We start from the raw sequence: 15,620 nt of genomic DNA, 5'->3' as shown, positions 1-15,620 counted from the left end.
TTAGGCCTCTAATTGAAACTTCAATTTGGGGTTTCCAGGGAAATGGTCTTCAGCCCGATTCCTTTCCAGTCGGATGCTCTTGTTGCCACCCACGAGCCTCCTGCTATCACTGAAGCTGCTGAGCCTTCTGAGATTGTCCCCAGAACAAGTTTAGCTTCCACCATAGCTGAGTCCTTCAAACAAATGCTCTTCCCTTCGTGCGATGTGAGTTGGTTCTTTATCATATCTTAGTGACTCAATTATTTGCCACTCTTACGAATAATATGTCTTCATTTGCAAACAGAAAAATTATTAAAGAATATTAAAGAATCCTTCAAACAAATATTAAAGAATCCTACATTCTAACAAGTGACCGACAAAACGATGTTAAAGCTGTTGAATGGAGGCCAAATAGTGAAAAGATGATTGCAGTTGGCTGCAAGTACTACTGCCAACTTAAGATGTCTGCATGTTCTTTTCATGTAATAATAATACCTGGTGGCATAATCTGCTGTTACATTGGGTTGATTTTTTTACTTTGAGGGGTGGTCAGCGTCATCCTGGCAATGTTGCATCTGTGAAATCTAGTGTCACCTTTTGGTCAATGGATGCTTGTGGTTGTGGACATTCATCATGGTTCTTCTGATGGAACTGGTAGGAAAGGATTTTATACCTTGTAGATATACAAAATGCATACTTGCTTTAACCAATTATAGACATGTTTTCACTGATATGATAATTTCAGTAAATGAAGTGCAATTACCGAGACATACCCATAAACATAGGGTAATGAAATGAACACTTAAAGGCACACAAGGGACGAAACATAAGTCAGGGATATAGAAGGGATTAAGTGAAAACTTAGTGAAAAAAAACTCTCTTTTAAATATTGGTACCCCTGAAAACAGATAACTGGTTTTTATCAGACAAAATGTCGGTCCGAAATTTTGAATTTCGAAATCACAGTAACCTGCCAGAAATTTGGCATAAGAAAAGGGAAAAAAATTCAAGATCCAACATATATAGCATTATTGAATTCATCACAAATAGAACATAATGATTATGATGCAATAGTCCATAAAGACATGCATCACAGAAGTATACATACAACATATCAATAGTTCCACCACAAGTGTGGCAATTGATATAATTATAGAACTGAATGCGAATATTTCATTTTCCTTTAGAAATATAACAACAAATAACCATGAAAGATAAGAAGTTGGCATACTTCCAAAGTTGAATTTAAATTGTTCTGTTCAGTATGCCAATGTTGGTTCATCGGCTTTGGAGCGGTAACCAATTGCTTACAGCCAGGATTTTTGAACACTGGTTGAATCATGACTGCTCTTTGTGCATATTCAATGCTGCATTATTTAATTTTGTCTTCTAACATACTTGCTCCATTTTTCTGTATCTTCCTCAAAGACTTATATGTTGTGTCTAATTTCCATACCCTCCAAGATAAGTCCTTTCTTCCAGTTGAGCTGGATATGCTCCTTGAGGCGGATAACAACCACTCCAGTGTCTTCTAGGTCGTTGTAGAAGTGCCCTAGTTGTACCTCCAGCCAGCCATCACCTCGTTCTCTTGGGTAGCTTGGCTCCTCTGCTTGTCCTGCTTCTTCGATTCTACCCATGTTAGAAAGTGTCTCTCGTGTGGATGGGCGTGGGCGTGGGCGTGGGCGTGGGTAGAAAGAGATGGTCCGCTTGGCAGACACTACTTGATCGTCCATGGTGATGTCTGCCTCTTGTGTCTGGCAATCAAGGCCGTACGAATCATCTGTCAATTTGAAGACGAGGTAGGCTGCATATTCTGTGTTGGGTGAGAGCTCTCTGCAGTTGACTCTGCCACATAAATCGAGCCAGCAGACCTTTAGAAGCTCAGTTACTTCTTCAAACCTGAAACAGGGAGAAAACTTTGGTTTCTGCTTAAATTGATAAAAAGAAAATCAAATCAAACCGAATACTAGTTATTATTATATTGAATTTAAAGATTATCTGATGGATAATTTCTTTGTAGTTTATTTCTTAATGCTTTTGTATATTCGTCCAGACTACGTACTTCTTTGACAAACATTTCTAAAAGATGTGCATTGCATATGAGGGAATATATCCCATGCACATGCACACAAGTTTCATGTGCACACTCCGTGCATACCAACTAACAAACGTCACTAAAAATCTAGAAAAAAATGTCCATATACTTTAGCCTAGAAAACAAAAACTCTGACAGTTTTAAAACTACGAGTTTATATCATTATTGTCTTTTTTTCTCTATATGTAAAATGAATTTGAAGATGATGCTTTACATGTATGTATAATACTATTGAAAGTATTTCAATATGTACAATTTTTTTATAGAATTTTTAGTAATATTTGTTAGTTGGTGTGCATGATATGTACACGTGAAGGTTTGTGTGCATGAGATATGTTACCTATATATATATATATATACCTATCTTTGCAAAAGGGAAACAAACAAATGAGCTAACGTTAAATTTATCTTGTACATTGCTACAGTAGGTTGGAACGCGTACCTGGAATCGGGTAAGGAGATCCATCTCCATTTCAGGGGATGGTCTTCCCATGCTATCGGTAATGATCTCGATGATAGCAAGTAGCACTTGGCTAGGCTTGTTCTTTCCAACCAAAGACTCTGCGTGCAATGTATAATGAATCGCCTTCATTCAGTTAACATTACGATAACAAAAGTTGGTAATACTATATTGAAGAAATTCATACTAAAGCTTTATGTTATTGCTCCCTCCGTCTCATAGAAAACCAATCTAGTACTAGATGTGACACATCGTAATACTACGAATCTTGACATACCTCTGTCCAGATTCATTGTACTATAATATGTCATATTCAGGCCTAGATTTGTTTTTTTCGGGACGAAGGGAGTACGTGGGAAGCGGGTTTTCATCCTTTAGACTTTGTTCGGTTAATCTCAAGAGAGAGGGATTACAGAGGATTAATCCCATACCTCAATAGGCGTGGAATTATTCTCCAAATTCTCCTTAATCCTTTTGCGGGAGGAATTAATCGAACTAGAACTTAAGGGATATCCTCTTTTGTGCATATCACCATAAAAGTTATAAAAAAAACATGCAATTCAAATTTAACATTTATAGATAGAAAGGGAAATAATAAATTCCACTACGAATAATACACATTATTCACAATCAAATTTGTTATTTTTGTTTGTACTTATATATATTAAATTTGAAATTACATGTCCGTGTAATGACATATTTTATATTGACCTATCATATAATTTTTTTAAAGAAAATTTGATAGCTATTTAGGTAAAACGGAAAAAACAAAGAATGTCCTTTTAAGGGATAGAAATATTTTCCCTATTACGTACCTTGCTGTGTTGGTCGAGGAGGACGTGGTCTTTGACAAGGCTGACGAGGAGCTTCTTCTCGGAAGTGAAATGCACACGATCGTCGGCACGAGCCAGGATGGAGAGGTAGTCCTTCGGCAAGAAGTGCCTCCACACAGAGTCGGAATTAGCCGCTTTTTGGAAGGCCCTGGAGACGGCACAGCAGCGGCACGCGTCCATGGGAGTCGTCAAGGAGATTGCAAGAGCAAGGCAATCCTCTGAGAGCCCTGAGATGTACTCCGCTTTCTTGTTCGTCCTAACGGTGACATTGTCGCCGCCTTTCTCCCTTCCGGATCGCTTCATGGTTGGAGACAAATATCACGAGAACTGTTATGTCTCATCTATATCTTCTTCTGTATGGTTACAATACACTACGGAGTATATCTTAAAATTTAACATGTAAACATGACACATCATTTTCCATTGACAATTATTACATCTTAACACGTACATTCAAATCTATAATTTATTATATTCTAGAGATCAAACATGAAACATATCAAATCATCTTCACATTATTTTCATAATCCTTTAACATATCCATGCAATCTTATATTTATCTCTCTTCATTTAGTGTGATTTGTATTTGTGCTTTTATATTTTTTTCAAATGGAGGAACTTAAATTGAATAGTACTTGATTAATTAGTTCTCCCATTATATTATGTGCTCTAATGTCTGCCGGTTAATTTTTTTTCATGTTACAAATGTTGTCATGTATTTGTTTTCCTATTGGACTGTGTGCATTGTAGATTAGTATATCCTTTGCATTACTTTTACTAATATCAGAAAGTTGAAAAATACATAAGTAAATTTTATAAAACTACAGATATTTTATCAATCTATCACAAAATTACAGATTTAATATCATATTTTACACAAGGCTACAAATTTAAAAATTAACGTATTAGAAAACTACAAGTTAAATATCAGTTTTATAAAAAAAAGAGTATATTTCACAAAAGTACATATACTATGACCAAATTATTAGAAAACTACAGATTTAACTCGATGTATCACAAAACTACACATTTAACACCAAATTGATCACAAAACTACACATTTAAGATGAAGTGTCACAAAACTACATGTTTAGTAACTAAATTATCACAAAACTACAGGTTTAGAACCAATTTGGTCACAAAGCAATAATGTTTATAGCTCCAACATAACAATGGTGTTAGGGATTTAAACTTCAAAATCTGTAGTTTTGTGATAACTTCAATTTAAATGTGCATTTTTATGATACTTAGCCTTAAATCTGTAGTTTGGTGATAAACTAGCAGGGTGGCCCGCGTAATTGCACGGTTAGCACTGTTTAAAATTATCTAAAATTCTTTACACGTGGTTTTTTTTAAAATTTATTAAATAGTTATCTTATTATCTTAGTAATTTTAAAAAAATAAACCTTATTATTATAAGGTTTCTAATTGGGATTGTAAGCATCAAGCTCGATCATCGTTGAGAATTTTTTTTTGAGAGAATCCATTATATACCACTGACTTTGTCACACGTCTACGATTTACCACTGACTTTGTCACATTCTACAATATGCCATCGACATTTGCTTAACTTCTACGATTTACCATCGCCGTCCAGTTAGCCTCCGTTAGCACGGTACATTTTTGTCCAAATGACCAAAATACCCCTAGAACAAAGATTTCCAAAATTTGGATAAAATTATCAAAATATCATATTATGAACATAAGCTTGTAAACATCCAAAATTTGGCCAAAAACTTAAAATCTGACATTTCAGAATTTTTATCCAAATTTTGAAAGTTTTTGTCCCAGGGATATTTTGGTCATTTTGACAAATTTGTACAGTACTAACGGAGACTAACCGGGCGGCGATGGTAAATCGTAGAAGTTAAGCAAAAGTCGATGGCATATTGTAGAACATGATAAAGTCAGTGGCATATAATGGATTATCTCTTTTTTTTTTTTAGTTTCTACAATCCTGTCAACAACTACTACCCTACTCCTTTATGTCATACCTGCCACCTATCTTCTTTATTATTTTTGGATTTTAAAAATCAAACCTAGTTATCGTTGGAGTTGTTTTATAGTTGTTAGATATCCCGTCAACCGCCACTTCTACGGCTAGCCCGTTGCCCATCTTCTTTGTTATTATTAGGATTTTAAAATTTTAACCTGATCATTTGTTATTTTTTAAAAAGTTTGTAAAAGTCTTGCTAGCCGCCATTGCCCATCTCCTTTGCTGACCCTCGAATTGTCCTCTTAATAATACAATAAAATTCATTTTATCTTTCATAGATTGTAGTTTTCTTTCAATATTTCTTGTTTTTATTTCTATTTTCAATTATTTCTAATTGTATTTCTACTTGAATTTTTAATTTTCTTTTTTTAATTTTAAAATTGATTTTATTTTTATTAAAAATTTAAATCTGCGTATAATAATACCATGAACACTGATGAGTAGTGTGTCGCATTTAAATGTAAATATAGTACACACATCTACGCATATTACTTCATCGTGTAGACCTTAGTTGATCTATAGTTGTATTTGCGTTCACAAAGATTAATTAGTACGAAGGGACAACCCTTCCAGAAGCAGGGGACAAATTATGCTTATGTTGAGATTCTTTTTTTTTAAAAAAAAATAAAAGAGTGAACCATAGATGTATATGGACATTCATTTCTTCCTCTTTTATGGTAGCCTTTTCTTTTCCTGCTTGTTACCATGATTAAACACAGAGAGCAATGCATGTGCAAGTACGTGCTTAGCCTAATCGCTCCCGTATTTAATCTCAGATCAACGGCATCCCAGACCTACACATCAAGCCAAGGTTTCACAGCTGCTTAATAGCCTTAATGCTCGAGTAAGTTGTGTCATATTGATTTGTGCATGGGTTTGGTTGTGTGAGGCTGCGTTGATGTAATTTTTTCGCTCGCTTAGCCGTCTAAGGGGCTTCGCTGCTATAAATTTTAATCCATGTAGGATTCTACGCTTTTCTGTTTTAAAGCTACATGCTACCCTGAAACTGTAAAGGACTGCAAAACATGTTCTGCATGCTCACCAATTCGATCCGTGTCCATATAGGATTTCGCTACCTACTGTCATGTCCATGTCCTAGTCATACTCGGTTTTGTTCTATGTGAAATATCTTATTATATTTAACTTTTGTTTTTCTCTACTGATACAATTTATATTTTCTATATAACTCCCATCGATCTGTTATAATTTAAACTCGCTATGATCTAACGGTTAAAATCATTTTTTATAATTACTATAAGATTTTCTAATCCTTGATTGATCGTGAAGGTAATAGTTGACTTTTGAGCTATCTCTATAATATAATATGCTAGAAATATGTAGTCCTAAGAAATTGATTTGTCAGATAACTCGTACTTTTGGACTGTTAACTTTGCAATAACCTGCCATCTCGTATGTGCGCATCGCTGCCGAAGTGCATGCACCAATGTGTGCAGTTGTATAAGGCTATTTTTTTCTAAATTATTGTCCTGTATGAAACGCTAGATGGCGCTCTCTTTTTCCTTTTTTTATTCCGATACATCAAGCTGCCCGAGACCTTTACACAACACTCCTAATCCCTTTCAAATAGAAATTTGATCCCGTTGCATATCTGAAACAAATATTTATGTTTGGACCAGATGTATTATCTTCACAACTCTAATATCTATTTATATATGATCGATCTCCGCCGTTATAATATAGTCTTACTGTGATCTAACGATGTAGATATTTTTCGTTTCCTCCGATTAATGTGGGAATTTCTAGCCTCCACAGCGAACGTGGTGCCTTCTTTCAAAGTTGTTTTAATAATATAATAGATAAATAGATAGATTTGGTACTAAATCTGTAGTTTTGTGATACACTGTAAATCTGTACTTTTTTGTGATAATTTGGTCGAAGTATTCCGAAATTGCAATCCATGAACCACACACTCCTAATTCCATGTACTTTTTTGTGATAATTTGGTCGAGGGTTAGGGCGGGAAAATCATCATCAGTGCCAGTTTAACATTTTGTCAAACCGGCATTTATGATGGGGGCGCTGATGTGCTCGTGTAGTAGTGAATGACCTCATGCCCTAATAAAATAAAGTACTTGGTATATGGGATTTCCTTGTACGTAACACCCTCTGTTAGCCTCTACATTTTTATGCTTACTTTTTGAACTATTTCTACCTATATTTCCTGCTGCTTGCTTGCAAAATGAGCTAGTTACCTTGTTTATGTACGAATTGAAGCTGCTGGGAAAGTAGCGTGGAGGAGGGGAACTATCATCAGGAGATAACTTGGAGATTGAAATAGCCTCCCTGTGCTGCACGTTGATGCTGACCATGTACCGCTCTGTCTCCCCAGTATTATTCCCAGTATTAGGGCCGGACAAGTACAAGAAGACAACATCAGCATGAAGAATGCTATGGACAGGCCAGGTCGGCATTAGTGCTGGCAGCTTCTGGTGGGTTGTGTCAGATCAGAGGTCTCCAATGCATAGTGCCGCTTCTTGCTTCCACTCCTTGGGGTTAAGAGTAAGAGACCATGTCCTGAGGAACATATTCCTCATATCGTTGATAGAGAGGTCTTGATGATAGCCGTCGATGGAGATGAATCTGATGATACCGTCATTGCCGCAACACATAGACCGGTATTCCTGTGGTACCTGGCGTCCATCTTGAGGGTCGGGCGGCTCCATATAGCACCCCTCCGGCAACGGGATGAACTGGAAAACAGGTTCTGGGGCAAGGGTATCGCAGGTCATCAAGATGCCAACGAGGAGGTCTACCCAACAGAGCGCAAACTTCCCAAGAGAGAAAGTGGTATCGGCATGAAAGATGTAGGTGGGCGTGCACACTTCAGGAGGGAGGATGACTGTCTTGTGGATCCATTGGCGAGCGGACGGACCAGACGAACACCACGTCCAGAGACTTGCCTTGGGGAGTTCGCCAGTGAGGAGGAGCTCGGCGAGGATATAGTCGCTGGCCGGAGCATGGCGCAGCACGGCAACCTCAGAGCCAATACTGCCGCCGCCTAAATATGGCAACTGGTGGATGGCGGACAGTGAGTTGGCCCATGCGTCGTAAACCAGATAAAATCCCGGTGCAGGGAAACCGGGCCGGTAGGGGCCGACATAGAAGACGAGGATGTTGTGGTCCGCACCGGCGACGGAGGTGCCCTGCAAATCAGGAGGATGTCGTGCAGACGACAGCCGGAGGCGAAAGAAGGACAAACCTGGTATATCATGGACTTGAGGATCTAGTTCGATGCCATCCAAAACCTTACGGAGGTCGGTGTCAGTACAAAACTTGGTCACCGTGCTGGGGGGCATGGAGGCCTTGCGCTTGCGCAAAATGGCCTCCGCCGCATCTTGGTTGGCTCGAAACCTCTTGATCTCTGCTCGTATGGCCTTTTGCCTTGCCTTCTCTTTCTCCTGCCAATCCGTGATACCGTCGCATGCGTCTGAAATTGCCTTCTCGTCGAGCTCAAGAGACCAGCCTTTTTCCTTCATTACATCTGTTACCTCGTTGACCAAGAGCACGGAGCGATTAAGCAGCACCATGGCTGGATCTGAATCCATGAGACTTCCTTGTGCGAGGATTTTCTTCGGCTAATCGAGGGGGAGGGGAGAACAGGGATCTGAGATTTTCTTCGTTGAGGCGTGGACTTGTGGTCGGGGTGTGCGGGGAATCAATTGTTTTTCTACGATGAAGCCATCCCTATCCATCCTATGGTGGAACCGTGGAACGGGACAGAGATGACCGACGAGCATGCCGTATCCCAAAAGAACACCATCAAGTTGGTATTTTAAAAATCTATATCTATATCTATATCTACTTAAAAAATACGCAAGGCTTCTGGTAGCTTTTTTTTTCGTCTGTCGTTTTTTTTTACCGCACGCGGTTTTTTTCCTCAACGCGCGGTTTTTCTGACCGGTTTTTTTCGTCCGATTCTTTTTTTACACGGTTTTTGTCCGGTTTTTCCATCCAACTGGTTTTTTCGCGTGCGTTTTTGGCACGGTTTTGGGTCACAATTTTTTTTGGTGGGCCCGGTTTTTTCCCACCGCTGTTTTTTTTTGAATGATTGAATCCCAAATAGATTCTTATACAGTTACATAGCTAAACAATTACAACACAAGAATTACATTCATACAGAATCTAACAATAAGAATTACATGGCCAAGTAGGATACAAACATCTTCTCAACCTATATAAAGAAACTGAAAACACAAAGAAGAGCTCATTTATACACCCAATATTTGGTGTGGATATTGAGCAATCTTCTCAATGCTACTCATATGCGCCCAAACTTCTTTTTTTAAAAAACAAGCAATTTTCTGTTGGACGTGATACATCTGCGTTTGTTGCATTTATGACGACGGAAGGTGATTCTTTAACCCTTAACAATTAGATTTGTTTTTTTGCGTAACTTTAGGAGCAATTATAATCAGGATATGCAATAAATAGTATAAACTCTGTGGTATTAAATGCATGTACCAGGAGAAAAGAAATACAACTTATTTATTTTGCATAATTATTAAATAATTATATTAACAAGATGATATTGGCAGTAATTCCCTGAATATTTTTTTTAAAAAAATCATAACATAATAATATGATAGAGACAGGAATGTATCCAATCTAACCGTCTTAATCAACCACTGATTTAAAAACTGAAAGCATGCATAAACTACACACAATATCCCTGATAGATACATAAATATATTCAATCTAATGGTCTTAATCAACCACTGGCAATACTTAATACCCTTAATGGTCTTAATCAACCACTGGAAATACTTAATACCCTTAATGCCTTGAGTTACAGTAGCTTGTTCTGCATATACTACTGTAGGTGGTTATTCATCACATTCATATGCCAACATGGTTTGAAAAATCAAATCATTAATATTGACTAAATATTCTACTTTAAAGGAAACCAGTTTCAGAGTTTATTATTTCTATTTCCCCTATCTTTCTCTGAACTCAGTGCGCAAAAGTACTGCTTAATGCAGCAATAGAAAAAATAAACACCTATGGTCCATGCAGAACCAGCGGACAACAGTATAGAGCTCTTAAAAATTCCAAAGCATTAAAGGGGGCATAGCAAATACGGTAGGTTCCAATTTAGCCATGCAACCAAACTTATTTTGAACAAAAAAAATTACCCTGAATATTTTTTGGCAACCATCTCGATTCCATAAGTCCAACCCATCAAAGTCAACAAATCTCATCTCTTGTCTCCTTAAAAACCTGGCAACACACACATCAGATCTGGATGATAAAGGGATATCTTTAAGAGTATAAAGAATTGTGAATACCATATTGCAGTGGAACGGTTCCAGACATGATAAGTGAATATATGTACTGGATAGAGATAGATGCTTAATAGTACTTGACTGGATAACTAGATCATTCACTTGAATGGCTCCACCACGATTTGTACCACGTTGGAAAACAGAGCACGAAAAGAAATCAGTCATATAGGCAATGCATGCATGACAAACTACAACCCATTACTTAAATACTGATCTTAAGCATAACAGTCTATGAGATAATCAATAAAGACTATATCAGGACAAAGATGGTCATATTATGTGTTAAATAAACATTTATCTTTAGTGTTATGTATAAACAGAACCATACGCAAGTTGTGAAAGTAAGTGGTTTATATTTCCTGCTTCTTTTAGGCGATCACCAAATGCATGGGTTAACAGCACAAACATATGAGAAACATATCAGCGAATCTTCAGACGACAATATTGAGGTGCATGTACCTTCACCAACAGTTGCGTTACATCCTTTGTAGTGAAAACTAACTCCTTTGTCAATGATTCAACATAGACACAAGCAGTTCTAACATCCTCTCTAATCTGCAATCGAACAGGTCATATTGGTATATCACCTGAAAAGCTATGGTACTAAATTTTGCAATTTAATTTCACCTAAAGACTTTTAGGTGATGGGTCTAGCATTTGTACTTGTGTCACAAATTTTATAACATTGAATGAATAACAGGAAATCTAACCATTACCAGAAGGATATTAATAGTGTCAGCAAATAAAGTGGGGTAAACATGGCAAAAATCATCTCTATGAGGGATCAAAAATAAAAAATATTATTCAATTTTTGTTTTGCTTCTCACCGTTGTTTTCAAGAAGATACATCCTGCTTTTGTTGTTTGATAATGATTATGTACAGCTTCATCTTCCAAGCTAGATGTTGATGCTACGCCATCTGGATCATCATCCCTGTTCTTGGATCCCAGTGCACGAAGACGACAAAGAGATACCTGACAAAAAGAAACAAGAAATACTTAAAAAGCGTCGTGAAGCCTATAAACGAAAAAAGGATTCAAAATGTTTATGTACGGTACCAGATGTGATGAAAAAGAAGCCGGCATTAGTTCCTGCATGCAATGGAAAAGCCCACTGATTTATCTGATGTGATGAAAATATACTATGGTTTTAACAAAGAAATTATATCTATAACTTTGTAACTCATTACAAAGAATAGCTCATTATATAACAATGCTGACCAAATTAGATCATACTGTACTTGCATCAAATACCCAGATTGTTTTCTAAAAAAGAAGGAAACTTTGAGTTAGGATACCACGGCAGCCCTGGACTCCAGCTCGTGTAGCAGAGCCGCGTCGGCGCCCACCATGCTCCCTGCCCGGAGCAGCTTGAGCAGAAAGTCGCATGTGATGCCGTCGTCAACAACTGTGATGCCGTCGTCAACAACTTCGCCGCCACCGCCATAGATGGGGGAAGCTAGGTCAGCCCACGTGCAACCATTGCCATCGTCGCCATAGGGGAGGCTGCCAGGTCCATCCATCTTGTCGTTGCCAGCGGCGGATCCGCGCGAGCGGGGGGCAGAGAGACGAGGGATCTGTGCGGGAGGGGAAAAGGTCGCCCGCCGCTGGATCCTCCACTCCTGTCGCCGCCGACGGTGGATCCACGCGAGAGGGGGGCGGACAACGGGATCAGGCGCCGGCGGCAGATCTGTGCGAGAGGGGAGCGGAGAGACGACGGGATCCGTGCGGGAGGGGAAGAGGTCACCGGATCCGCCCCTCCTGTCGCCGCCGACGGCGAATCCGCGCAATAGGGGCACCGGCACCGGATCCGTGCGAGCAACAATGCTGGCTTGGAGAGTGACTCGAGAGAGACCGATAGAGAAAACAAGAGTGTGAGACGATAAGGATCTCGGCGAATAAACAGTGGTGGATCTTGCCAGTGACATGCCTGCTGTCACACCACTTCCCCCTTGGCTACAAAGAGGTGTCGCGCTCTCGCAGTGGCGGCAGACGATTTACGACGCAAATCGACAAAGATAGACTGAAACTAGGGTAAAGTAAAAAACATGGCTAAAAGTAAAGATAAAAGAAAAAGTGATTCAAGTATATTGTGTGTTCGGGGGTTACAAGTGAACCGGCCTTGTCCCTTAAATAGAGGTTGGTCTTGCCCTCTACAGGCCCTCCTCCACGTCCAACTCAGGCTAGAAACCAATGGAAACCCGAAACATGCCTTCCCGAGCAAGAAAACCCGAGACCCGACGAAAACGAAGTCTGATTCAGACTCTGCCGGTCCGGCCACATGCCGCCGGTCTGAACGGCCCTCTGGTGGCGGTCTGACCGGGCCCTCTCTAGAGGAAACCGGCAGAGCCCCAAACTTTGACAATTTTTCCTATTTCGATCCTAGGTGCCAAATTTGGGTGTAAACACATGCCCCCTGCCTTTTTATGAACATCGTGAATCTAAAAGCATAGAACATGTTGTCTTAGGGCGATAATCCAATTACCGGCCACAGTACTTCCTAAGCATCTTGCCAAACGCTAGGGAAGTATTTCTTCAAGTATTTCTCATTGATTGCTCTCTAAAAATGTTGTTCTTGAAGTGTCTCCATCTTTTCCAAAATATTACCCAATCTTTCAAACACTTATCGATGACGTTTTCAAAATTGCCTCCCACCAAGGTCTTGTAATCTTCAACCGACAAGTCGTCTTGCTTGATATACCGAAGAGAGCCAAGATTTACCTCAACTGCATAAACCAACTCAAAAGGAGTGACTTTAGCAGCACCATGTTTAGATATTCTATGAGCCCATAATGCTTCTGAAAGCACCTCATGCCATTTCTTTTGGTGTTCTTCAATATCCTTTTTGACTAATTTCAATAATGTTTTATTACTCAACTCGGCTTGTCCATTAGCCTGAGCGTAATAAGGAGAAGAACTCAACAACTTAATATCATAAGATTCGACAAAACTTCTCACCTCCTTGGACATAAAAGAAGCTTCTTGATCTGTAGTCAAAGTTTAAGGAATACCGAATCTATGAACAATATGCTTCAAAATAAAAGTCAATTACCTCCATGTAAGTAATATTCTTGAAGGCACGGCTTCGGCCCACTTAGTGAAGTAATCCATTGCAACTAGCACGAACCTATGCCCTTTTAATGATGAAGGATAAATTTGACCAATGAAATTCAAAACCCAACTTCGTAACGGCCATGGTTTGATGATAGGATTCAATACAGCGGTGGATGCCAATTGAACATTATTGAACCGTTGACAAGCTTCACATCCTCTATAGTACTTGAAACAATCATCAATCACTTTCGGCCAATAGAACCCCGCTCTCCTAAGAAATTAATCCATCTTACGGGCCGATTGATGAATTCCACAAATCCCTTCATGCACTTCTCCCCTAGCAACTTTAGATTGATCATATTGTCTAACCACTTCAATAGCACTCCATCTATATTTCGGTGATGTAACTCTCTATCAAGCAAAGTATATTTGAATACTTACCGCCGAATTTTCTGATCAACCCTAAAACTAGGATACTTCAAATATTCTATCAAAGGGATTCTCATATTTTCTTCTAACTCCTGGGCACAAATGTCCGAATTTACAATTAATTCGGCCTCTAAATCAGATGTAACGTGCCCCCCAGCCTCATGTATGAAGCCGGTCAGACCGGCCACGCAATGCCGGTCAGACTGCCCTATCTGCCCGATCAGACCGGCCAAGCAAAGCCGGTCAGACCGCAGGTTACCACTGGTCAGACCGCCCCTGGTCTATGACTTTGCCAATTTCGTCCAAAGATCTAAAATCAAGCACCGGCTTTTCTAATATCAAAAATACTCCTTTCTTCACATTATAGCCAGATGCTTAGTGTATCAAATTATTGGACTAAAATTCCTTCCTTCTAGACATATGAAAAACTATAACATCCGACTGATATGTATAGATGAATACTAATTCAAGTGGCTTTTGAAACAATAATCATCAAAGCATCAAAACACTTAGCCACTTGAAGTGTGATTAATAATGAATTACCAAAGTCTTATGTCTCACACACATGATTCCAATAAAATGTAAGTAATCGGTTTAAGCATGTATGCAAAATATTATAACAAGGCCACTGTTCTAAAACATGATAACTTTAGGTAATATTAGAACAAATCATCACATTGGCCATCGACATAAGCCGAATTACTAAGAAGTAAAACTTTCATGGTGCAATAATTATGAAATCTATATCTCATATGGTGATCCATAAAAACACATATGATTTGGCTTTAAACAAATATCAAAGACTCATGAGCCAAATCATACTTCAAACAAATTATATGCTAACTTACCAATTCCATTACTCAGAACTGGCATTTACAACATGTATATGTAATATCAATTTGATGAGCAAACACATGTGCTAGATAGCAAGCAATGTTCTAACATGGCATAGGCATATAATATAATGATGAACACAATAAACACATACCTTGCCTTAGCATCTAACGAACGGCGGCTCAAAGATGTGATGTTGTATCCATCGCCGTTCATCTTTCTTGATTTCTTCATGAGCATATTAATGTCTTGCCCCCCCCCCCGAGCAAAATCGGCTTTCTTGATTGCACGATTTCAAAGGCAAGATGAACACCGTATTAACATCCATAGCATCATGTGGAGGAGAATTTTCTCTAATGGCCGATGATTCTTCTCTTATCAAATTGGATTTATCACTACTATGGGAAATCACTAGTCTCTTATCTTTTGCCTCCTTCGGTCTCCACACTTGCTTAGGTGTTCGAGGCTCTAAATTGTTACATGTTTTGTTCTCCACATCTTCGGCATCCTTTTCTTTTTGACCTATGGCTCGAAGACGTTGTAACCTCTTCTATTGAGAAGATAAGCCAGAAGGTATCCACTTTGGCTGTAGTTGTGTTCCAAGAGCTAAATGATGATTCTTTATATTTTTAGTCGAA

The 15,620-nt window shown here is 38.8% G+C and overlaps 2 protein-coding genes across 2 annotated transcripts in view; one reads left to right on the top strand and one right to left on the bottom strand.

Annotated features, from left to right (window-relative positions):
• LOC4351405 (aladin) overlaps positions 1-15,620 on the top strand; it is a 41,234-nt gene that overhangs the window by 302 nt on the left and 25,312 nt on the right. The gene's annotated exons all lie outside the window — the stretch shown is intronic.
• LOC4351406 (F-box protein PP2-B10) lies at positions 980-9,102 on the bottom strand. The gene is made up of 4 exons (XM_015764984.2): positions 7,577-9,102; positions 3,350-3,664; positions 2,517-2,635; positions 980-1,878 (listed from the first exon to the last, which is right to left on the bottom strand). Exons 1-4 carry the CDS (start codon positions 7,793-7,795, stop codon positions 1,410-1,412), a joined length of 1,122 nt encoding a protein of 373 aa, XP_015620470.1. The 5' UTR covers positions 7,796-9,102; the 3' UTR covers positions 980-1,409.

The sequence above is a fragment of the Oryza sativa genome, chromosome 12 (assembly GCF_034140825.1).
Source record: "Oryza sativa Japonica Group chromosome 12, ASM3414082v1".
In the NCBI taxonomy this organism is placed as follows: domain Eukaryota; kingdom Viridiplantae; phylum Streptophyta; class Magnoliopsida; order Poales; family Poaceae; genus Oryza; species Oryza sativa.
This window is presented reverse-complemented; position numbering and strand designations above follow the sequence as displayed.

Excerpts from the sequence above, each read along its gene's own strand:
- LOC4351406 (XM_015764984.2), bottom strand. The coding sequence starts at position 7,795 with ATGCCGACCTGGCCTGTCCATAGCATTCTTCATGCTGATGTTGTCTTC. Across the intron at positions 2,636-3,349 it reads TCCTCGACCAACACAGCAAG|AGTCTTTGGTTGGAAAGAAC; the intron begins GTACGTAATAGG and ends CATTGCACGCAG. Across the intron at positions 1,879-2,516 it reads ATCTCCTTACCCGATTCCAG|GTTTGAAGAAGTAACTGAGC; the intron begins GTACGCGTTCCA and ends TCCCTGTTTCAG.